The sequence below is a fragment of the Lipophrys pholis genome (genome assembly GCF_963383615.2).
Source record: "Lipophrys pholis genome assembly, chromosome: 10".
Taxonomy (NCBI): Eukaryota; Metazoa; Chordata; class Actinopteri; order Blenniiformes; family Blenniidae; genus Lipophrys; species Lipophrys pholis.
The window spans coordinates 10,389,288-10,415,167 of NC_137640.1; the positions used below are offsets into that span (position 1 = coordinate 10,389,288).

Consider the following 25,880-nt stretch of genomic DNA (forward strand, 5'->3'; position numbering starts at 1 on the left):
ACGTTGGCATCATCTAGCGAGGCGTGCATGATTGACAAATCTCACAGTTCCCTTTCTTCTACCTCTTCCCAAAAGTGAAAACGGTACACAACATGAGTCAAACAAATTGTTCCTTAAAAAAAGTTTTTATGATTCATGGACTTTTTTTTCCCACCTCAGTAGGTCTCCTGGATGCATCAAAACAGCCAATACACCTCCATCATATCAAACAACTTACAATCGCAATGTGCATTATACATGTACAATATGACCCCCAGCATATTGTCAACATCAGAGCTGTCTGTCCTCCAGTATCCAATTTTATATATTTGATTGTGGTCTTACAACTGTATGTAACATTGATGAATTATGTTTATGATGGGGCCACACGATGGAAGAGTGGACAGTGCTCCTGCCTCACAGTGAGAATGCTGTGGGTTAATTTACTGGCTGGGCCTTGCTGTGTGTCATTTGCATGTTCTCCCAGTGTGTGCATGGTTTCCTCTGGGTACTCCGGTTTCCCCCCACATGTCCAAAGACTGTGAGGTTAATTGGTGACCCTAAAACTCATAGTTAGCTGGTAATGTCTCCAGCGCTCTGCAACCCTGCACAGAATGGAACAGTATAGAAGATGGTTGTATGGATATATGTTTATAATGGAAACCAATTGTGTTAACAATGCAATGACAATCAAGGCATTTTAAATTACATTTTTGACTTAATGTTGTTAGAAAAAACTAAAGTGAAAATACAAATTACTTGTCGCTGAAACTAAAGTATTGTGTACTGTTGAACTGTTTGTATGAAACTTCTGAAGTCAAAAACAATGTATATAAAATCATATGACATGGTCATTTTTTTTGGTAAACAGGTAAGTGTAAAAGTAACGTATATTGTACTAAAGTCGGAGTAAAATACATACATGAAAAGTATCATATTCCAATTAACCTAATTGAATGTAAATGACTTCTTTCATAGCTTTTTGTTTCTTCTGTCTAAACTTTGTGCCGTACTGCTGCCATCAAGTTCAGACATACTGTACTTTACACAATAACATGTCTAACACGTCTGTGTTGCCTATAAAAACATGGGCTTATTAGAATGGCTAACATTGCATTTTCTTTTTGTTTATATTTCAGTCATTATGCTTAACAAATTTGAGTTTCACATGAAAATAAATGTAGACCTGTTTGATCTATGTCTCTGTTACTTTCTGACAGATTTTTGAGACTGACCAATGGACTCTTTAAACTTCTTTAAAACGTTGCGATTCTGTTGATGTGGTGTTTTTTTTTACATTCTCTCACCTTTTGGGGGCATTATTGTTGTAACAAAGATTATCTATCTATCTATCTATCTATCTATCTATCTATCTATCTATCTATCTATCTATCTATCTATCTATCTATCTATCTATCTATCTATCTATCTATCTATCTATCTATCTATCTATCTATCTATCTATCTATCGCGCAGACGTAAACGCATCATTTTCCGTCTATCTATTGGGAAACGTAACATTTCCGAGGTGTATGTGAACGCAGCATGACGCCGCCTGTGGTGGCTCATTACATTATCTGGCAGCCGGAGTGGCAGCGGACAGAAGAGAGGGGATCCCCGGGATTTTTACACCGAAGCCAGCGAGATACTTACGCCTAACGACTGAACATCGCGGGGGGACCCCACCAAGCTCCTCCTGAACCCTGTAAGTTCAACAAACCACTCTTTCCCGGGGCCATCGGATCACACCTAAGTGTTTTAATCCTCAATTGAAATATGACGACGACGGAAGTTTATCTGTCGGCGTCAGGTCGGCTAAGTTAGGCTAACTAGCGTAGCTCGAGCCCGGCTAATGTTGTAAGGTAACAGTTGTGTGTCCCTCCGCTTCACACGCACTCACACTCTCACACACACATCGTGTACGAGCTTCAAGCGCAATATCAGGACTACGGCGATAATCCTAAACTTACCCGGCAAAAAAAAAACAAAAAAACAAAAACTTGTATCCGCGTGCATCACCATTTGGGATAAAACGTAAGTTGTTCCTTTTATGTACTTACAACGAAGGTACAACACCCCGGGGCCGAGCGGCGATTCGTTATAAACGTGTAATGAACGCTGTATTACTAGTGAACACATTTAGCCACTGTCTTGCCCGTGACCGGGGAGTTAGCGCTAGCAGGCTAACTTAGCTCGATAGCTGCCGACTGAGACGGGGTCGGTTTCATTGTCTGTCGTGTATCGCTATTTGGAGGCGTTCAGACATCCTGGCCAAACGCGACAATGCACACAATAATCTTCATTTGAAACACTTTCCCGAAGTGTTCCCCTTCGGCCCGGCGATCTTGGTCGACGGTTACGGTCACAATGGGGACGTTAGCTGGCGTTGGGTTAGCCGCTGGGTTTGTAGCCGGACAGATGGACAGGTTGTTGTTTGCAAGCCAAGTTAACGTTAGCATGCGATAGCTTGTTGTTGTTGATGGGTGAGTTGAAATAAGGAGCAATTCTCCCAGGAAAAAAAAAAAAAAAGTTGGATGACTGAAGTTTATGAATATCACAAGATGCATCCCTGCCGGGTTTCGCTGAGCCCGGTGCCCGTCTGAGCAGCGGATGGCTCCGGTTATGGCTTTATGAGCCATTGATCCCACAACTTTGTCAGATTAGCTCAACCGTGAAAAGCCTTTTTATGGAGGCGTAATGGTGGACGGTGAGCCTTCGTCGGGGTGTGTGTCTGTGTCCACGACAGCTTAGCAGCGATCACCCACACCGCCACATCTGAACCAAGGCTTTGTCTTTGCTTCAGAATACCTGTAACTAAGACCAAATTTAATACTTATTTTAAGTGATGAGGGGTTTACTGTCAAGTCTGTGGGCACGCTGCACAATTAACCATTTATTACCTATTCAAGCAAATCCAATGAAGGCATTTTGCCTTTTAGCTGATGTTATTGCTGAGGGGTTTTCTAATAATTATTTTGCTTTATATGGACCCATCGGGTCTCAGTGTTTGAGGATTTATTTTACACTGTCACCTTGTGTGTAGTCGACTGTGAACTATGGGTCATGTTATCTGAGTGGACAATTTTTGTCTTCCCTTGACTTTGAGGTGTGTCTAGCATACCTCTGCGAAGCAGTGCCCTTGTTATAGAGCAACCAGAGAGTTGGCACCCTTGGCCAGTGATGGGGGACACATGTCGCTTTGCATTTTATGATGGACCTTGGATTTGCCTGAGGAGGGGTGCCTCTTATTTAAAAAAAAAAAAAAAACCCTCATGAGAATGATGTAACTAGACAGGCATGATAAGAGATCCTCTTTATTCTGCTGCATCAGGATGTGAAATCATTATTTCCCATCACTTTTTTTTATTTGGCCTTTGTCATTTTCAAGAATCAAGGATATGTTGATCACAATTGTCATTCCTGGGTTTATTATGATCTTCAGCGCAAATCTTTGCGCCTGGAATTTGATCTGATTGTTTTTTCCATACAATAGAGTTTGAAATTGTTCATTTCAATGCTGAGCATTTGGCATGAAAGTGAAACCTCTATAACTCCGCATACACCTTATAGATATACCTTTTTAACATTTCTGGACTTAACTTTTAAATGTGGTGTATTACATATAACCGATTTATATCACACAAATGTTTAATCTGACATCATACCCGTTTCTCACAATCTGGATTGAAAATTGGAGATTTCACATGAGACGTTGGCTAAACTGGGAGATGTGGCTCCGTCTACATCAGCATCAAATATTGTTTTATTATATATTCACTCCTGTACAAGGTGACGTTTAAGTGTCATGCAGCTGCCCGTCGCTAGTCAGAGCTACAGAGCAGTCCGACTGCAGTACACCTCATCGCAACTGCAAAGACTGCAACAACGACCTCGAAAATATATACTGTACCCCCCTTTGAATTATTTGTAGGTAATCATAATTCAAGACCAGTTATTTAATATGTTCTTTAAAAATACAGATTTATTGTTGTAACAACACATTGAAATAGCCTGTGTTAAATATATTGATCTGTTAACATCAACAGCAGTTGTATGCAATCTACAGAAAGAAATATACCTTTGTTTAGGTTCTGCTGAAAGTGTGAAGGCAAAATTATGTTTTTTGGGTGATGTGCTCAAATACCTTGTTACAATTGAAATATGAATAAAGTATTTATCGAATGGTTGAGACTATTGTTTTTGCCAAAATATTCTGTGTGGCAATGTTGCTATAGGGGGCCTATCACTAACCCATAGAGAGCAACAACGATGACTGGGTTAGCAGGAAAAGCTGGTAAAACCATTTCCTGGTGGTAAAACCAAAAATATTACCCTTGTTGTTTTTTGCCAAGAGATTTAATTGTTTATCAAATATGGTACAAAATGTTCCATTAAAGGAACATGAACTTCTTGCCCCATTGGAATAGTTTGCTTTGTGTTCTTTCTTTTGTGTATGTGTATTTTAATTTGTATTTTTTTTTAATGGATAACATGCCATGCTTGCTACAGTTAGCTTGTTTAACTTCATAATAACTGCCAAACCACTAAGTTTTCCCTGAGTAAGTAATGGGCTTCCCTGCTTCCTTGTGTTGCCTTGGTTGTCATCTTGTAGTGTTTCACCTGAGCAGATTCTTTTTTTTTTTTTTAATGAGCTAATGTTTTCACATCCTCTCAGTGCCTGGTTTCGTCAGGCGCTTGAAGAAAAACGTAGACATATTGTCCATAGGTCCCCGCATAAAGGCCTTGGGCAATACTTGAAGCATGAGTAGAGGAATCCAACACCGGTTGAACTATTTCTTGTTTACCCAGTTGGACTTCATTAAGCATGCGTGCTTACAATATGACTATCCCTTCTTTAACTGTTAAAAACAATATGTGGAATGTTATCTTTTGTGTTTTCTGTTAATCTGTCGAAACCTTGGACTGTAAATGAAATGAGTGAAATACTGCCCTCTGTTTAAGCTCATACTGATTTTGGCTTTCTTAAGTAAACGGACAAAAAAACATTAGCTATATTGGTACCCAACATTTCTACAGAATTGTGTAGGTAATAAGATTTGTCAGAAACCATTAATCTCATTTGGTTTTATTAAATGTTTTCATCCAAGATGTGGATTTTTGTGCTGAATTGCTCATCGTCTACCTTAACTTACCTTCCATTTTTACTTTCATTTGAAAGAAAACTGTCATTGATAAAATATTTTAAGATGTTACCTGGCACTGCCTGTATTAGATCTTCTTTTTCTTGGAGTGTTGGCTATAGAATAGAATCGAAGTACTTTAACCCTTGGGGGAAATTCTTAAACCAATGGGACATGGCTGCCACATTTACAGTGCGCTATCATCCACTGGTCAGCAGTTTGAGGTTCAGTGTTTTTCTCAGGGACAATTCGACATATGAATCTTGGTGATTGGGAATCGAACTCAAAACATTCTGATGAAAGGACAAACCACTCTGTTATCGGAGCTATAGCTGCCAAACCAAGCCAAAGCTATAGCTGCTATAAGCTGACCCAAAGGGTTCTCAGTAGTCGTGAGGCAGTCTGTGCAATGAGCGTAAGGAAAGCTTTCTCGATTGTTATTTCATTGTCGTTATCTTATCAATATATAAAATGTACAAGACAAAGCAAAGCTGCAGGGAGCACAAGCATCACCATGGTAGCTAGTAGTGGTGTTTTGGAAGGTATTGTGGAAGGCATTAAAATATTCAAATCCTTGCTGTGGTAAAGTATCCAGTTATGCTTTGTGTGACAATTCAGTGCTGCTCCATACAGTCATATGCATACACTGGAGCTTTGCTGCCAACAGGGCTCTGTTCATTTCTACAATTGAACCCATATCACTGGTCACTGGTTTTTGCTGCCAACGTAGATCCTAGCTTTACTGCTACATTTGGTAGCTTGATGGCCTCAAAGACCCTGAGATACATTTTCATAGCAATCCTGTGTTTCTTTGCTTTCGGTTACATTTTTTCAAGTGACATCCTGACCTTCGCTGCCTGAAGGGGTTGTCTCATCCTATATAAGTTAAGTTTCATTTGCTCTCACATTACAGGTTATTGAATACACATTTCTAATGTTGTTTTTCAATCTGCCTCCAACAAATGCGTCTACTGTGTGGCCAGTGCTGACATAGCAACTTTCTAACTCTCAGTGCAGCAAAGAGGCAGAGCAGCAACTTGGATATATGTAACATCAAGCCATGTATGCAAGAGGGGACAAAGTGTCCTGGCTGACTCTCAGCTACATGGCTTATATGTGCTAGTTGTGTATACATGCTGCATTTCATCTCTGCCCTGCCATACATAGCAGATAAGTTATTAAAAGGATTTGCTATACCTCTCAATAAGTTTGAGCTCACTTATCCCCTTAATTCTGAATTGACTTTTGATTCTTCAACTTTCTGCCATGGAAATTTTACAAGAGTAGACACAGGATGGGTTTGTCAGATTACAGCTGCCGATGAGGGATAGGAAAAGAACAGACTGAAAAATGAGCAGACAATATTTGTGACGTCTACTAATTTTGTTTGTATTATCATCGTTATAATCATGTATTCAATGATCAATACAAAAATGGTACCTAAATTCATGTTCTTTGTGGCAGAGTGCAATGAGTAAAGTGTATATCTTACCTTTTATATATCCTGTGGCTCTGAAAGAAAAATATTCCAGAATTTAACACTCTCTGAAATCTCACACACAAGCACCCTTTGAGTTTCTTCTATTACATTTTTAGACAAAATTCTAGGCCCATGTTGTAGGTCCTGTCTTTAATGTACTTGGAGAAGAAATTCAAAGTATGGGTCTAAAGTGATACTCTACTCTAAAGTATGAAAGTATGACAGGTATCTATCTGTAGACTTTTGTACATTCTTTGCTACTGCTCGAGTTTTTTAACAGTAGACTCCCAGGAAGATGACACAAATTTTTTTTTGCTCTATTGCTTCATGGTGGATAAACGAACATGCACAGTATCTGTTATAATTTCTTTAATAAAAACTTTATTAAAAATAATATTGGAGGGCAAGACAGAGGTTTCCTTGCATTGCAGTTTTTCTTGTGAAACTGCTATAAAATCTGGTATATAATGTAACAAAAAAATTTGACTAATTTGGAAAAGAGGCACAGAAAACAAAGACCTCAAACTATGACTGACTGTAAAAACACAACAAAAACATTGCAACACAAGTGTAGGATAAACTTTTTGGTTAGTATATTTTAGCATTTTAGTAAAACTTGTTAAGGTTAGACTTTGGTAAGTATGCAGTATTTGCTGCCTTCTCGTCATCTGATACCAGAAAGCTACAGGGAACATCATCAAATAAAGAAACTGGCTATAATATGATCAATTCGGCTTCAAGCTCCTTTTAAAGTGGTCAGCCCACAACTAGTGAGCTTTAGGGCTTATTAAGAGGACCCAGGTGAAACACAAAGTGCTACTATGAAACAAGAGTTATGTACTTTAGCATGAGTGGGGAGCAGCTTGTCTGGAACAGCATTAAGAAAAAAAGGAGAAGGCTGCAATTAGTTCAGAATGTTTTTTGTTCAGAGCCCTGTCACACGGAGTAGGTGTTCGATACTTCAGAGACAACGTTTTGGCTGAGTGTCATTGAAAATGGCACGTTTTATTTATCAACATGTGCATGCTGGTTTTAGGCAGAAATTAATGTTTTTGGTGCCCATCCAAAAATTATGTGTGTCCAAAATTCATTTAGTCGGTGGAAGGGGCGTCCTTTTCTCATTTCATTTTGAAAGTGAAAAATTAGATAGATCATAGGTCCATATAATTGATACCACCCATATGGATCATGCAGATATGATTCCTCAGCATCTTAGAAAGGAAAATCCTCCTCTCTGCTTTAGCGTTTGAATGCACCAAGATGAGTTATAGAATTACGACCCAATCAGAAGCCGCCTTTCAAAAGGTATCGACCACATGGTATCAATTGACCAATCACGTTGCTCATTACTGGGCGTAATACAAACCGGAAGTCAGTTGTAGTTGCGCACTCAAGCCGATAATTCGCTATATTTCGGCGAAAAAAGATCAATTCAGGCAAAATTAGACAGTGACAAATAGTGATGGGAATTATACACGTATTGTAGAGGCTTTGAGAAACACGTCCACTATTTTTTCGTCCGTGTATTCTGAAAATTGATCATCCAAATGACAGCTGGACTACCCGCTGCCTAAAACCATGATGGGAAATGAAAACAAATCTGAAATATACTGATGCAGAAGAAGATACTGAGTTTAGGGCACACATGTCAGATTAGTTAAATTTTTAGACTGTGAATGCCATGGTTCAGTATAAAATTCCATCATATCCTCATGACTAAAACACAGCGCCTCATAACAACATGGACAGCCATACCAACCTCCTCTGCCACGTTCTACTTTTCACCTCCACAAACTGATAAAGGCATAAGTAAGCAACAATCTCACCAAATATTTTGCGCCAGCATGATTTTGAAACGATATGCTTGAAGCTTGAAGGTGATAAGGGTCAGCACTGACTCATGATATAGAAGTGCTCAATAATAATTTGCTTGTTGGGTGTGGTCATGATAATTAAAACCCTTATCTTTTGATTTGAAATGCGGGTGTAACCTAGTCTTGGTCTTTCCTTGTTGTAGTTTTTTTTTTCTAGAGGCTTTAATAGCTAGACCAGGACCCAGCCAATACAGTTTTTTTTTAAAGCCGATTCTGATATTAAGGAATATAAAATTTTGATAACCGATAAATCGGCCTATCAAATTCTTTAGTGCTGACGTGACTCGTCAACGTCAATACAACAATTAGCAATGATTTCCGTTGCTGCGTCACTTCAAAGATGGCGACGTGCGGTCAATGTCGCAGCAACGATTAAAGCATGGGCAGAGAATGGGGCTAACATGTCTGTCAAGCGTGAATGACACAACGAGGCATGTCATTGCAAATGGGAAACTTAATTGAGTTTTTTTATTTCACAAACTAAAGAATTTGCTATTGAGGTAAACTGCTTGGTTCAGTTAAATATTGTGGACTCGTCAAGAGTGATGATCGTCATGTCCAATCAGCAGATGGCTGTGTCGTAGCTCCTCCTTATGGAACCCGTTCCAATGTGCGAGGTAACTCATCAGAGGGGTTACAAAAAAATGGTAACGGTTGGATACAGTACTATCTACAACTTTTGTCAGTGGAAACACACGAAAACCCGTGGCATACTGGTACATACTGCACAAACAATGGTTTTTGAATGTGTTCATGACAGCCACGAAGGAGGGCTTTATTAATAAAGAGATGACTTCTAGTTGGTTGCTAAAAAGGCTTACTTAGATTTATGTACTCACTGGTCCCTTGCATTCTTGTTTACAAAGCATCCTGAAGTATCAGGAACAAGAGACTGGCCTTCCGATCATCTCTTTTTATATCGGTTGCCCTAAATGATGCTAACAAGTTATGTTATTCCTTTCACCATGAAGGACATCTTTTTGGTGTGATTCAGTTGGGGTGGAGGTGTACAGCATAGACAAAAAAGAGCCCACTGGATTTTGAAGCAGATTTAACTCAAAGGGAGTAATTTGACAAGTTAAGCCCCTGTTTTACTGGGCTGTGACAGATTGTGAACAGGTTTTGCAAAATGTATCCCAAAATATGTGCAGCAGATCGCAATATTTCTTACATGAGTTCCAGGGCCTCACAACCATGTCACCTGTACAACATAATTGGGCAATTCTACCTGGAGTATTTGCAACAGTCATGCGGCTTTTGTGTTACATTTTCAAAGTACTAATTCATTGTAATTCCAAAGTCAAATTTGCCAATAATTTACATATTCTCTTGCAGGGAGTCACCAGTCATGATCCATAAAACGCAAAACACCAAATTGAATTCAAATCATGCAACGTCTTTATCTCACAGTCTATGCATACAGTTACCAAAAAAGTCCTGTGAGACATAAATGCATTTAAAAAAAATATTAATTCAATTTTAATTTCTTTGATTTGTAGACACAGACCCAGTAGTTTGTGCTACAAATTTACAGATTGTTGAAGATCGTAAATAAGGACTTCTAGATTGAATTTGAATGGTCTGTTTTCTCCCAGTATAATAGTTTGAAGTTGAAAATAAAGTTAATCTTCATTGGATGTCCAATAGTTGAGCAACGTCATAGGAATAATTCATAGTACTGATGTTTGGAACCAGCTAAAATGTTATTGTCACCAGTATAAATCTATCTAGTGTAAAGTTCTGGATGGACATGCTCATTCCTTATTGTTTCATTTACTTGGCTCTAATCTAATTTTACTTGAAAATTCCTGTTTGTCATCCCGTTTTATCCACATGAGACCATATTACATCCAGTTGCATTTTAAACTGTGAACAGTGATAATTTGGATAGCCTGGAGATGTGACATTTGATATGCTCAACTTTATTGCACCCTTTCAGCCCTGTTTTGCTCTCCCTCTACTGCGGTCACTTCCTGCTACTGTTCATTTCTAAGAAATGTAATGTGATAGCCGTCTGCGTGTGTCCTGGCACTCCAGTCCATATGTGGGTATGTGCTTCTGGTTTTACAGGATTATTGAGGAACCATTTGGAAGCAATTTGGGTGAAATTGGAGATTATCCCTGTTGAGTATTTTTTTTAACATTCAGCTTTTCCTTTTTATTATAGCTTGTAAACACTAGTCGTTGAGAATGTATCCAGTCATTTTATGATTAAAGGCTCAGAAATGCTACTGACGCTTGACCCAAGGTGCTGGGGTGAATGAGCTTTCACAATCTGGAAATCACTTGTGTTAGTATTAATTGGTCAAATTATTGACTCCAAGTAGATAGCACTAACATTTTTATTGTACATGTGTCTTTGTATGCTCATCGATATTCTGATAAGATTTATACTATGAGATGTGGTATTTTAATAATTCTTTTTTTATTAAACTGTATGTGATGAGGATACATTGTCAATTGTCCGTGTCCTGAACAGCCCTATGTTTAATGGAACCTAATGGAGGTGCACATTTTTGTGTGATTATGGTTAAGTCTGTTTTCACTTCTGGACTCACTACTGTTGTCGTCGTAACGTTGCCGAGGGAGAATCCAGGTGGAGACGGGCACATGCACTTTGTTTGCCTGTGGCTCACACACACACACACACACACACACACACACACACACACACACACACACACACACACACACACACACACACACACACACACACACACACACACACACACACACACACACACACACACACACACACACACGCAATCTGGCAGAATCAGGGTTAAAGGCTTCCATTTTGTTAGGTAACACCCTAATGGTCTGATCTGTCAGTGGCATTAAAATGGCAGGGGCTTAACCCTTAATGTTCGGGACGCAACCAGTATGGGAAGACACACACGCACACACACAGACAAACAGACAGACACATACTTCTTGGCTGACCACAGAACAAGTGTGCGTCTGTGTGCGTCTGCGTGCGTCTGTATGCGCGTGTGTGTGTGCGTGCGTGCGTGTGTGTGTGCGTGCGTGCGTGTGCGTGTGTGTGTGTGTGCGCGCGCGCGCATCAGGGAGGGGTAGAGGGAAGGACAGAAAGAGAGCAAGTGAGAGAAAGAAGACAAGTAAGAATATTTTTCACTTGGGTACAGTGAGATTATGGCTCAGCTAACCACATGCGCTCTGCACCCTGCACCCTCCCCCAACCATGGCACCATCTCAGCTGGATCCCTGCCCCCACTCTTAGCCTGGTGCACAGATTAATATAGGTAGTCTAATCTTTTCTTAATACTGTTAAGATGATTTATCCAAGCAAAGAAAAGTCTGCTGTGGATGTTTGTGCTGAAGCAAAATGTTTTCTAAGTTCAACACGACATTCAGCCGGCAGCAGAAGTCATTTCTTTTTGAGGGCAGCAGTAGTGAGTAATCATGTTATATTTAAGATGATCATGAGATCATCACCTGATCATGTCTGCCAGTAAAATAATTGGTGCTTTGAGTGATTAAATCAATATTACAAGGGCCAAGGCCCCTTAGCTGCACAAGACAAAGAGATGTCCCTTTATTGTATTTTATTGGGCAGTAATAATCCATACTTGTATTGCTTTTATTGGACACTATAATTGTTGTTTTCCCTGTATATTGAACCCTAAGGACACAGTTAAAAAGGCTCAGTTTTTTGAAAAAAATGGCTGTTAATGTGTTGGCTGGCTGGGTCCCATCCCAGTGGGGAGATCATTACAGTGCTAGAGATGAGAGGCTAGCATGCTACCTGAGGGGATGAGACTTTGCCATTGATCTGGTCTCTATGAACTACTGGACACAATAGGAGACAGAGTGAGAATAAAGCTTGCAGTGTCAGTCCAGGTCACAAGATTACCATTTTCTTTCAAGCATGCATATCTCATCCTGCCGCATTGAACAGCCAGATGAGAGATTTACCGTTGATCTATACAACCCCAACAAAGAAATGCGTGTTTATTAACAGTATTGATTGAAGTAAGTCTTTTTCAGTTTACTCCAAACCTTTTTATACATTATATGCGTTTTAGATTAAATTGAACTGGTAGTAGAGATATCCAGTCTCTCACAGCCCCCATCACCATAATCCTTTTCTTTTTCTGTCTTAAGATCTGCTCTGCCCTCTGGCCTTATTATTCTGGGGGAAACGAGGAAGACATGCATCTACTCCTCCTCCTCAGTCTCCTGAGAGAACCAGGCACAGATAACTAATCATTGGCGGGTCCTCTTCTTCCCTCTCTTTCTCATCCTCTCATTCTGTGTCGCTGTTGTTGGTAGATCATTGGTACATTGATGAGATGAATCCCTCTTCCTGGAATACAAAGATGGGTTTCTGTCATCAGGATTTGATCAAAATCACAACTCTAGTGATACTTAGCTGTTTTCTTATTACATTTTGTTCCTTGATTTAATTGAATTAATATGTATAACTAATATCACCCGTGCTTAATGTGCTCTACATTCAGTTATTAATTCTTAATGTGGTCATCATTCATTGTAGGAATACTTGCAAAATGATCATGCCCACTTGTTAAATGCTGTTCATTCTTCGGGATGATAACAGTTTATTAGTTAATATGTGAAATATATAAATGACCACATTGGGTCCTTTGTGAAAAGCGAGTAGGAAGAGATGCACGTAACACATGAGATATAAGAAAGCATTTTAAGTATGTCATGTATTTCAGAGCGGAAAGTTGCTGACCTTTTAGACATGTTAAAGCTACTACTGCATGAGTTTGTCTGTTGGAACTTGAACTTGTACTGTAACTCCATGAGTCTGTTCCTTCTGATAGTGAAACTTTCTTCCATGGTGTTGCATGGGTTGTACAATTGAAAACTTATAGAACTATCTTGACGCAAAACAAATAATGGAGAGCTTGTTTCAGAAGTGGGAAGTCAGGATAGGGCAGGATACACCCTGAACATGCTGCCAGTCCATCACAGGACAAACAGAGAAATAGACAACCGCACACGCAGATTCACTCCTAAGGGCAATTTAGGGCCTGTCCACACAAGAACGCTGTTTCACATAAACATACCGTTTTTGGCCGATCATCCACATGGGCGCGGCGTTTTAGGAGCCCCCAATTATTATTACTTTTAAACACGGTCCCAGAGTGGGGCAATTTTACAATCCTAAGCTTGACTGTGAGGTGTGGACGGGCAAGACGCATATCTGTGGATAACGATGATGTCATCACCCCCATCTCCCCTCACCGCGATCCACGATGTCCTCTAATAACCACAACAATCGCATCTAATCAAGTGATATGTTGAATTTCTCAAGCATCAGGAAAAGCGGGAGCATAGACCTATATAACTTGAACCGTGTTCGTGGTGACTTCTGGACAAAATTTTCTTTTAGAACACCGGCGGGAAAAAAAAGATAGTTTTGGCTCGTGTGGACAGGACTTTAGAGTCACCAGTTTACCTAACTTTCATGCATGTTTTTGGACTGTGGGAGGAAACCCATACACACATGGGGAGAACTTGCAAACTTGTCCCCTTCATCACAATGCTCAAATCCAACATCACTGACAGTCTGAGATTGATAGGGATCTATGGTTTTGATGGTTTTGAGTTGTGAAAGGCAGAACTCTTGTCTTTAGTAGGATGGCCTCGCAGGGCTTGTTATGTCCCACACATTGCTGTTTGGGGTACTGGTTCCCTCCAGGCATCTGTCAAAGCACCAGTCAGACCTGTTGGTGAGCTTTGTGTATCAGGTTAGTTTTACATGTTCAGTTGATAGTGTGAGGAGCTTTACCTCGGAAATCCTGTCACTTCATGCAGTGTTCGACACAGTTGATTACTTGACCATGAAGTTTAACAAAAATCCGGATGTTAAAGCCAAAATAATCTGAAAAGATGTTCAGTTGTATCTGGGTATACCTGGAATAAGGAAGAAGTTATTAAAACTTTTGTCTCCCTCATAACATGTTATCACTGAGGTACTGGCACCTATAATTTCTCTTGTCGAACTGCTTGAAGACATTGCTTGTTTTTTCCTGCTACTAAACAGATGTCTATTTGGCAGTGATAGAAAAACTGTTTCCTGATGGTGGTGGTAGTGATGAGATGAGGTAGGACAGACGTCGCGTGTTTGCTGACATAAATGTATCACAGTCAGCATATTTTTTCAAATTATACATTGCTCACTCTTTCAGTTAAATGATCTCATGAGGACAACATGAGTTTGATGAAATATTGGCTTTAAAATTAAATATTGTTTCATTCCAAATTAACATGTCTCATCAAATTGATCGAAACTGAACTACTCCTCACTTGACTAAATGACACAAAGGTCACAGTTGGCTTCATGTATCATGTATTCATTAAAGAAAAATACTTTTTGTTTTATAGTTGCATTTACTGCAAGGTTGACAAAACCTTGTTCATTTTCCATGGTATCAAATGAGAGGTGAACAAATAATGATGTTAGAAATAATAACAAACAGTTGTATTGCACGATATTTTAATGACTATGAAAAGATTGTGGATGTTTTTCTTGTCTAAGTCAGTCAGTGAGTGATGGTGGGAGCGAGTGTGATGCAAGTACACACATTCCTCTCAGCCAGCCTCAAGTGCATTTGGGACACATCACAAAGTATGTATGGACAACAATTTTCTTTGCCACCCCTCCGTTGCTTAGCATCAACGCATCCACTGCATTAAGCACTGGCTTCATGATGCCATCCGCATCCTCTGGGACAAAGGTAGACACGTGTCTGCAGACCTGAAACAAGAAGCCACGACGTAACTGCTCTCCGTCCCAAAGGTTTACAGTCATTTTCTACCTGACAAGCTTCACAACCACACCGTTACAGCAGGAGCAGTGCATAACCACTTTTTTTTTTTTTATAGCCTTTCTGTGAAAAACTATGTCTGACATTGATTGCGCGTGTGCGTGTAGTATACGGGCATGCACATGTAAACGCCTCCATGAAAGCTGTCATGACTGTCAAATAGATGGCCTTTGTTTCCAGGGATCATACAGAGATCATACAGGGGCACATCTGTCCTTGCTGTTTATCAGAGCAGGGAGCATTTCAGGCTCTGCATTTGCTCGTAGACCTGAATGTTAAGCTGTGTCGTTGATGCGTTGCTTATAACCAAAGCTCAGCATTTTCCCTCCGAGTGTCAAAGATTGCTGTGTGCTTACTTCACTTAAAGTCAAATAAAATGTGACTCATCAGACCAAACTGCAACAATACTGCATGTAGCAATTCACAAAAATAAAAAAATGCTGAAATGCAGCTTCACTATCTCACCTAACATTGCAGGTCTTTTCAGCGTGCTGTTTCACAGGGAAAATCGTAGCAGTATTTGTGTCTAGTGAATTATCACCTTCCAGTCTTCAAGGCCTCTTCCTTCGATCGCAGACTAAACATTTCTAGATGTTTTAGAGGTTTATAGTGTCCATTAATACATGCAAACTTTTTTGTGTTTAGAGTCATATCTGAAACGGTCACTGACAGGCATTTTGTGTTATGTGTCATATCAGTCTACCCCGTTCTTGTCTGCTCGTCGTGTTTTTGGTACGTCCAAAGACAACATTTTCTCCTCCTCCCTCCTGCCTTGCCTCCAATGTTGAACGTGACTGTGGCCTCTCTGTCTTGTTCCCCTCCCTTTGCCACTCTGACTTTCCACAGGTTAAACTGACGCCTTCTTTCAATAGCAAACCAGATTGAACTGGTTTTCAGGAAAGCCATTCTTGTGTCTCGTAAAACCTCAGGAATATGCGCGTGAGCTGAGATGCATTCACAGTCTCAATAGATCTTGAGCCAGATTCCTGAGACTGCATATAATTGCATGTAACTTTTCAGACAGTCCTGCGGTCATTTAGACTTTTGTATCACACTTTATAAGGACTTTGATGACGTGAGCAGTTCATTTGGTCACCATTGTACAAAACGTTCAAATGTTTGTATGCGTGACATATTGTCTTTTACATGAGTTATGTTACAAATATATCTCAGAGTATCACTTTATAATCGTACATGGCCTATATTAGTGCACTTGTGTAATGTGAATGTTATACAATAACTTGTTTGTTTGTTCCTTTGTTTATTTGTTTGCGTTGTGTATATATATACTGTTTAATGGGGCAGTAACAGAAGGACATGTAATGCTTGGCTGCCTTTACCCATTAAATACAACTAAAAATATCAGCTAAGCCGAGCAATATTTCACAATTTTGTCAATGTATTATTAGAATAGATAAATAAGTATTTCTTACAACATGGAGGTCAAATCTAAAAGAGTTTAGCCTTGTAAAGGTGAGGATTCCGTGTTGTCCACAGAATTCTTTGAGCGAAAGGTAAAGTACAATCTCGCTCAAGCTTTTTCTTTCCAGGAAATCCCATTACAGGGTTTTATCATTGTATTTTAGTTTATCTGAAATTCCTTTAAGGTAGTTATGTTGTTATTGGTGCTAATCAACTCAAACTGAATTGTTCAAAATATTCCGATGTTGTATGATAATAAGTATTTAATTTTTGTTTCCCAAAATGATTTTGTTTAAGATGAGATAAGACGAGATCAGATGAGGTGAGGTGAGATGCGATGCGATGCGATGCGATGCGATAAATTAAGGAACATCTGCTATATGAACTTATAATTTGGCACCTATACAATGGATTTACTTTAGTTGATTGGATTCAGTGTCTTCAGTCACTCTATTGGCACTGCTGCCTCTCAAACAAAGGCAGACTGAGGTCAGTTATCACTGTAAAGCTTAGACTTGGCACTGCTGTTTTCCAATTTCATTGTCTCACTTTTAGAGTAGCTGATTGTACCCAAGCCAACGTAACCTGACCAACGATGTTTTAGGCCTTCCTGCAGGGCTTGCACTTGCCCTTAATGGTTCCAAATCAGTTTTCAGACAATCTGCACTTGATAACATGTTAAAGTGTGTCTCATTTGCTGTGCTCAAAATCAGGTTTCGCACAGTGTTCAAATATTGTGGTTTTTTGGTTTTGGTGTACGGTTTTATTGTGATTGTATTGTGGAGAATCACTTTGAGAGTTGGTCTTGGTATATCGTTCAAGTGTAATTGGCCTGTAGAAAATAATGCTACCCTACGGTTAGAAACCATCCTGGCATTTATTTCAACAACGAAAGCTGGACCCTGAAGAAATCTTTTATTACAATCAAACTCTTCTTGCCTGTTATTGTGTTTGGTTTGTAAATACATTTAAGACTGAGTGTAATTATGTGTCCCTTCTCTCCAGGGTGAGAGCAGCCATGTCAGAGGAGGCAGTGCGTCAAACACGCAGCCAGAAGCGGGCTCTGGAGAAGGATCACACAACCAGTCCTGGTACCCCCGGGGATACGGACAGTAAAAGGGTTAAACTGGAGAAGAGTGATGCAGCTGGGAGCCCACTGCCCCTGGTGGGACATGGCGGCGATGGCGTCAAGCTGAAGAGCGAGCAGGCTGCTAAGGTGGCAGCCAGCATCCTCAAGACTGGGGAAGTAAAGGCCACCATCAAGGTTGAGGTGCAGACTGGAGATGAGCCTGTCGACATGAGCACATCCAAAAGGTGAGAATTTCATTCAAGTCATGGAAATTCTGTGTTTTGAACCTTTAAAGTAATTATAGCAGGCACTGCAATCAGACATGCGATACTGTTTGGTGGATAAGAGTCTCTTTATATGGTATTCAAAATAAAAGTGCAAAGTGCCATTAGCATCAAAGCTATACTATGGGACTGAAAATGCAAAGAAATAATTCTCCCTATAAAAGCAGAATTTTTTTGGAGGTGTCAACAATCAAGATGCTGAAATGGTCAGTGTGAATGAGCAGATTGGACAAAATTAAAGGAACAGATCAGAGAGAAAGCTTTTGGACATGCTGTTGACAAATACTGGATATATTGGACAAATCATGTTGTAGATGGAGCACCAGGCATGATACAAGAGGAAAAACACTTCAGAAAAGATTCAGGGATGTTGTGAATGGGGACATGGAGGTGCTTAGTTGACTCAATAGCTCTGCTGTGGACCCTTGAAGGGAGCAGCCGAAAGAGGAAGTGTTCATACAAAAAACTCTGGCAGATAGAATTCCTAATCTTTAAGCAAATCTGTCAAATAAAGTTCAAATAGTTTGCTGCATATTTGCATGCATTGAAAATTAATTTGACACCTCTGGTTTAGACAAAGCTATAGCCTGTGATCAATATTCAGAAATATTTAACACAACTATAATCCTCGATGAAGTTTGTCACTGGCCACCATTTTGGGGAAAAAAACCCACATAAATCATTAACAAACTTGTCTGCTTCTGAGTTTAAGATCCAGATAGCAACATTTCCTTTGTATTTGTGTTATGTGGGATGGCCACCACAGTCAAAAAGAGAACTGAAGCCCACCAACTGTCTGCATTTTTGTGTGCAAGTTTGTTATAAAATCTCTGGGGGATTATTTATGCACTGTAAGCCTCAGGGGATCAAGTGTAAATGTACAGTGCAAGAGATGAGTCTACCAGAGTTTCAGGTTTCTTTCTTTGCACCAGCTGGTGGTCTGACCGGAGTCGCACAGGAAGTTGCTGTGCGGCTCTCGACAACCTGCCCCCATTTTGGAAAGTTTTGAGGCTCTCGGGGCCTGAGCTCCGTTTTTTCCTCAGAACCACCTGAACTCTGCCTGACATGTCTCACAAAATGAAGCCTATGTGTCACAAACTGGTTCAAACTGGTCGTTGCCATGGTTTCCACATTGGAAGGAGCAGCGGCAGGAAGGAGGGGCCTTCAGGGGTGGTGGGTATGTCACATGACCATGCAGAGAAATGCCTGATGTCATGTGACCTGTGGTAGAGCGATAAACACACACACACACACACACACACACACACACACACACACACACACACACACACACACACACACACACACACTGTGATGGCAGTTAAAGTAGAACAGAGCCGTGATTCAGCTGAACGTGTGTCGGCTGCAAAATAATTACATACAAGTGTCACCTTTGGCCCAGCTTTAACCCTCAACATGTGTTTGTGGACTTACTCAGGGCACGGCTGTTCATTTACGGCTTTATGCAAAGTCCGTGGCAAATAACTTTGGAAAACTATTAATGAAACAAAATGTAGTTTGGCGTAAAGATGTGATTACAGAGATGATAGAATTCCCCCACATCTTGATAAGTAGGCCACTTGGAGTTTGCTTTGCCTGCATCATAACAATATGTCAATATTTGAGCACGTCTTTACTCAGCCTATCACCTGTATGTGCAGCTCTGCTATCTCATTAACTCAAAGAGCCTTACGTGGCTTAAAATGGCACTCGGCGGTGTTGCGTTGCATTCTGAATGGAGAATCCTCACTGCATCTCATAACCACTGATTCAGCAATCCTATAGCGGGGTCAGCGTGAAGCCATGATTGGGGGAAGCCAAGGCCTGCTGAAGCAGTGGACCTTGCATAACCAAGCTAGCGTGTTGTGATGCTTGTGTAAGCTGCTCTCAATAGTTAGCAACAAACCATCGCAGGCTAGTCCTGACATTTCATCAAGAAGGCATAGCATAGTAATTCAAAACAAGGTCATAATGAAGCTCTCAATGATGGTTTTGGGACGTTTGGGTACTTTTCATATTGTGTGTACTGAATGTAAACAGCATTGGCTGACACACTGCTGTCAGTCCAGGCTTCAGCTGAGCTTAAGGAGTGTAATCTTTCTCAGAATAGCAGTTCTGAAAGCACCAAGTTGTCTTTTTAGTTTTTAATGGAACATATCAGAAGTACTTTCCAGGGATTGTCTGTGCACTAACAGGGTCTGATTGTGTTCTCAACAGCAGCCTTGAGAAGTTTTATTATGACTCTTAATGATCGTTAGCAGTCATGTTGTGATTGCTGCTCGGTCTTTCATCTCATAATGTAGATATAAGCACCTTGGTTCATGGTCGTATGGGTGACCTTATTGAGCTGAGCATGCAGCCTGTATGTTGAGGGGAGCTGTTGAGACGTCTGTTGTGAAGAAGAGAGAGACGATAACTACGAAGTGTGTCTGGAGACAGGAGTGCACAAAGGGAAGGGAAAATGTGAAGAACTGAGTCAGTGGGTTGGAATATAAAAGATGAACAAGTAAGTGAGAGTGGGGGAGGGGTGTGTGAAGTAGTGACTGCGAGTGACTGAGTGAGAGAGGGAGAGTGTACACAATAGGTTGGCTCCTGGCCATGCATTCCCTTCCCCCCCCTCACTGTCACCACCTCCAGTGTCTCCAGCGGACCTCTGCTCTGCTCAACTTGTGACTCAGCTGGGAGGGAGGGCAGAGCCGAGGTCCAGGCTGTGCCGAAACGGCTAGGCCATAGGCCTCACCGCGGAGGTAGGGGAGGGGTGAGGCCCTGTCTGGGTGGTAAACTGGGTCTGAGTCTGAAACCCCGAAGCGCCTCGTTCGACGGCTACTGAACGATTATATAACTTCGCTGCATGTTTGCATGCATAGCTCCACAGAATGACACAAACCCCTTACATAGCGCCATAGTGTATATCACAACCTCGAGCATATTTAATCTTCCACTAGCTTTCTTTGACCGTCAGACTTTGGGGACCTCGCAGGATCCTCATTATGATAGAAACATACTTATTCCTCTGCAATGATCCATGCAGTGTATTTGCGGTACCCCCCCCCCCCCCCCCCCCCCCCCCCCACACACACACACACACACACACACAATTTCCCCCCGAGTCGTCTTTGTTCTCTTCCGTCCTCAGGAAATGCCACTTAACATTTTATTAAAAGTCTTCGGTATTCCATAGGTACATAAGAATTCAGTTAATTCGGCCTTTTGTCTGGATGGTGTTTGTGAATGATTTTTGCCATTAGAATCGAGACAGCAGGAGGTTTCATCGACGCCACCTTTTGGATGAGATAATGGGCTGCTGCGTTCTTCCCCTGCCGCCATTACTCCATTATTGATCTCTTGGTTCTTGCCTTTTTGTGTGTCCTAGCACACAGTCACACAACTCAGGTGCTAGAATTATAACTGTATGCTGCCATCTTCTGGTTGGAAGAAAAAAATACAAATCAATTGAAATTCCAGACAAAAAGAATAATTAATAAATGTTGGATTTTTGTTAAGTAATTAACCTTTTTTTTTTTTTTTTTTGTCCCCACAGTGACATCAAGAAAGAGCGGCAGCCACCATCACCATCAGATGATGTGATCGTGTTATCAGACAATGAGCCATCCAGTCCTGTCATGAATGGTCACTGCTTCACGAAGACAGACACTGATAAACTCATGGTAGTAAAACAATTTTTATTCATTTAAATTTATTTATTTTGAGTCATGTTTTCGTCAAACTGTCAGTTTCCTCTGAGCTGTCATACCTGTCATCGCGTTTACAGAAGAGTTCACCAGAGGAGCGAGAGCGCATCATCAAACAGCTGAAGGAAGAGCTGAGACTTCAGGAGGCAAAACTGGTGCTGCTTAAAAAGCTACGACAGAGTCAGATCCAGAAGGAGAGCAATGTACAGAAGGTGTGTGTTGTTGGAGCCGTCAGGTGCAAGGGCTATTTATCAGAAGAGCCTTACTTCCCTTAAACGTTTCCTTTATGAGACCGTTTTACGTACTAATGAAAAACATTTCCTCTTTTATTAATGTTCAGGCGACTGGCTCCGTGGCTACTCCTCCTCCTCTGGTGAGAGGGAGCATGACATCAAGCAAAGGACCCCTTCAGGTAGTCGCTCATCCACAAGCTTTTACTTTCTACTGTTGAGCCATAGTGGGCAAATACTAATCCTTCGGTGGTGGTCCAAGTCAAAAGATGTTAGTTCTACAAACTATTCACATTTCTTTATCTAAATTTCAATAGGTGACTAACAATTTTCTTTATCAGTTAAGTTCTTGTACTTCTTCGTGGTTATGTCTGGTAATGCTACACATAGATACTTCTTAAGTGCAGCATTTTGTTCTTCACAAAAAAAAGCTCACTGTTTTACCTTGAGCTTCAGTAAATAAGAACTTGCATGTTAACATCTTGGTAAAATGTTAAATTTTCTGTCAGTATGTTGTTGTTTTTTTTCCACTATAAGAGATGAATGGTTACAAATGTTTGCTGTGATGTCCGGCACATTTAAGACGTGTCAAAAAATGTATGTAGGAAACTATGTGCTCTCATTTAAACAAGGGCTGTAGCATTTTAAACAATAATTCCATTTGGCTGATACTACAATATTTTCATAAATCTTACATGGATGAGTCAGAAACACACACAGGTCTTACAATGCTCAGGTCTGCTATAGAGTTTAAAGTATATTAATGCTTGGACAACTCTTCTGTTTTACAGCGATGGCTCCTACCACGATCAATGTGCACATTGCCATTTGTCTTTGCTTACACTGTTGCTGTGTTTACAGGGGACTGGTCGCAGCTCAGGCACAGTGATCCCCCCTCCCTTGGTGCGGGGTGGACAACACATCCCATCCAAACACAACTCTCAGACTGTCATGCCTCCCTTGGTCAGAGGAGCCCAGGTTAGTGTGTGGGTGAGGGAAATGTAGTCATTCAATCCCAGTTGCTCTTATAAGATACTGCTTAGTTGTCTTTAGTTGAAGGACTTTGAATTTTATTTATATTCACTTTGTCTGTTTTCTGTCCTCCATCCATGTGCATTGTTGTCTTCTGTATCGGCTGTATCTGTGTGTGGGATTATCAGCCTATTGCTGTGACTCCCCAGCAGATAGCCAGTCTACGTCAGCAGCAGCAGCAGCATAGTGGTTCAGGGCCCCCTCCACTCCTTCTGGCTCCCAGGGCCTCTGTGCCCAATGTCCAGGTCCAGGGCCAGAGGATCATTCAACAGGGACTCATTCGGGTGGCTAACGTGGCAAACAGTAATGTCATGGTCAACATCCCTCAGGTGAAGTAGACATAGTCCAGTTATCGCACACTTTCTCACAAAGAAACATTTAAATTGAAGATCTTTCCCTTTGGTTTTCTCGTCTACCCTTTCCATTGCCGTCCTGCTGAACCCTGGTGTGTCTTTCGTTTTCAGGCTTCTCCAACTGGCCTCAAAGGCTCTTCAGTGTCGCCCAACTCAAGCATCAATGACTCCCCAGCCAGCCGACAGGCAGCTGCTAAACTGGCACTGCGCAAACAGCTGGAGAAGACGCTGCTGGAGATCCCTCCACCCAAACCGCCTGCTCCTGAGTTCAACTTTCTTCCTTCTGCAGCAAACAATGAGTTCATCTACTTGTTGGGTTTGGAAGAAGTGGTACAGAAACTCCTGGAGATGCATGGCAGAGGTGGGTAAACTTCTGAAGCTTGTTGAACAGTAGAGTGTAAAAATGAAAAGCCCATTATATTTACTGTGGGTTGCTCATGTGTTACATAGGTAATCTTGGCCCAGCTGCTGCGATGGCCAGCATTACTCCCAAAGAGCCGTACACCTGTGCCCAGTGCAAGACGGACTTCACCTCCCGCTGGAGAAAGGAGAAGGTTGGGACCATCCTGTGTGACCAGTGCATGTCGTCCAATCAGAAGAAGGCCCTGAAGGCCGAGCACACCAGTCGGCTTAAGGCAGCCTTTGTTAAGGCACTCCAACAGGAGCAGGAGATTGAGCAGCGTATTCTCCAGCAGGCTGCCTCCTCCATCTCTAAAAGCTCCTCGTCCTCTCCCTCACTGTCCAAAAGTGATATACTGGTGTCCCATCAGTACAAGCAGGTCAGGGCTGCCATGCAGCACAGATCTGTGGGCCATCACTCCATCAAGCAGGTTAGTGTGACAATCATTCAGGCACTGTACTTTCAAAGCTTATTATCCCACATCAGTCATTTATGATAATCATGTAAATGTAACCTTCAGTAATATCCCTCTGTCTCTCTGCAGAGTCAGCTGTCACACAGCCTCCAGTCTGTAGGAGCTCATGGCATGGCCCACTCCTTCACCTCCTCCCAGCTGCAGAATGCCGTCACAGCAGCGGCGCTGGGTGGTAGGCCAGATAAGCATGTCGCAGCACGGACGTTGCACCAGGGGGCAAAGGTCAGCGCCGGCAGCAGTAACCAGAGCAACATGGCAGCCTGGAGGAAGCAGGGTGGCGGCAACGCAGGTATGTGTTATTGAAAGTGGAGCGTGCATCAGTCATGATCTACCATTTCTCACTGACGGTCCCTGCTTAGCGTGATTCTTCTCTCCTTCGGTGGATATCTTTAGTGATGAAAGCTTTTAGTCTTTGCATCTTTCTTTGTTCCGAGTCTGTTTATCAAAATACTGCAGTTTTAGCTTAAAAATCAATGTAACATGGTTTGGTGTCAATAATAGCCCGTGAGCTGACTTCTTGTGTGTATCTCTCCTGACAGGCGTCACCATGGCCTACGTGAACCCCAGCCTGTCTGCTCATAAGAGCAGCTCTGCTGTGGAGCGTCAGCGAGAATACCTGCTGGACATGATACCCTCTCGTTCTATCTCCCAAGCAGCAAACACATGGAAATAATACAATCTTACTCCCTGCTGACACCATTACTATTATCCCTCTTAATATCAATAACAGCCATGGTCATTATTGTTCTAATCCTTTCTATGGACTCATGTTGAAATGGAAAAGAGGAGATTCAACCTCTCTTCTTGTTGGATGAACATATTCTTACATCTTTCTCCATCTTCTACTGCTACCTTTTTCCTGATCTGAATCCTTCCCAAACTGCTGTTGTGCTGAGACAGCTTTCGGGATGCAAGGATTGTGTCACATTGGATTGTGAGTTACTTTTGGGAGGGAAGGGGTCGGCACGGGGTGTGTACAATTTTGCGAATTTTTCCTGTGATGTCGCCTCTTCCTTCCTGTATATTGGTAGAGTATCCCAGTCGCAACAGGAGGAAGCTGCCACAAAATCCCCGAGCTCTCCCCTGCCTCTGGATGAGGAGAGGCATAGTAATAATCATTTATTGTATACGATAAGATATTCGCCTTATGTCCTAACCCTCTCCAGTCTGATTCATGTTGGGCTGAATTTAACCGAAGACCTTGTCACGGGGATTGTTGTCGAGCTTTGAGGACCATCCACAAATTAACTGCTTCAGCTTTGCAAAAACTATTAAAATGGAAGAAAAGAAAAAAGAACTGTTTAAAAAAAAAACAAAAAAAACAACTTAAATAAAAGTAAAAAAAAAAAAAAAAGATCTCTATCTGCACACAGACTGCCTCTTCTCTCTAACCCACAGCGTGTTCAGTAGAGAAGTTGATGTGTGTTGGATTATTTTGTATGGCTGAATGTTAGGATTTTTGTTTTTTTCTTCTGTAAGTCATATACTGTGTTTGGAATATTGTGCTCCCTGATACTTTGGAAGTGGCCTCTTATGAAGGTCTGAATTTACAGGCTAATGTTACTGTTGAGGTGGTTTTACATCTGCTGGGTTCCATGTTGTGGCCTAATATTAAATCCTTTTTTTTT

General features: G+C 41.2%; 1 protein-coding gene across 1 annotated transcript; it reads left to right on the forward strand.

The window, feature by feature from the left end:
- Positions 1-1,524: 1,524 nt before the first annotated feature.
- Positions 1,525-25,555, forward strand: gatad2ab (GATA zinc finger domain containing 2Ab; the record flags this gene model as incomplete). Its single annotated transcript, XM_080473898.1, is given in 14 exon segments — positions 1,525-1,545; positions 1,548-1,660; positions 1,662-1,675; positions 1,678-1,684; positions 17,723-18,031; positions 21,612-21,738; positions 21,843-21,974; positions 22,103-22,174; positions 22,854-22,970; positions 23,153-23,353; positions 23,489-23,738; positions 23,828-24,207; positions 24,322-24,541; positions 24,792-25,555. Coding segments are annotated over 14 exon segments (2,097 nt in total). The 3' UTR covers positions 24,926-25,555.
- Positions 25,556-25,880: the final 325 nt, after the last annotated feature.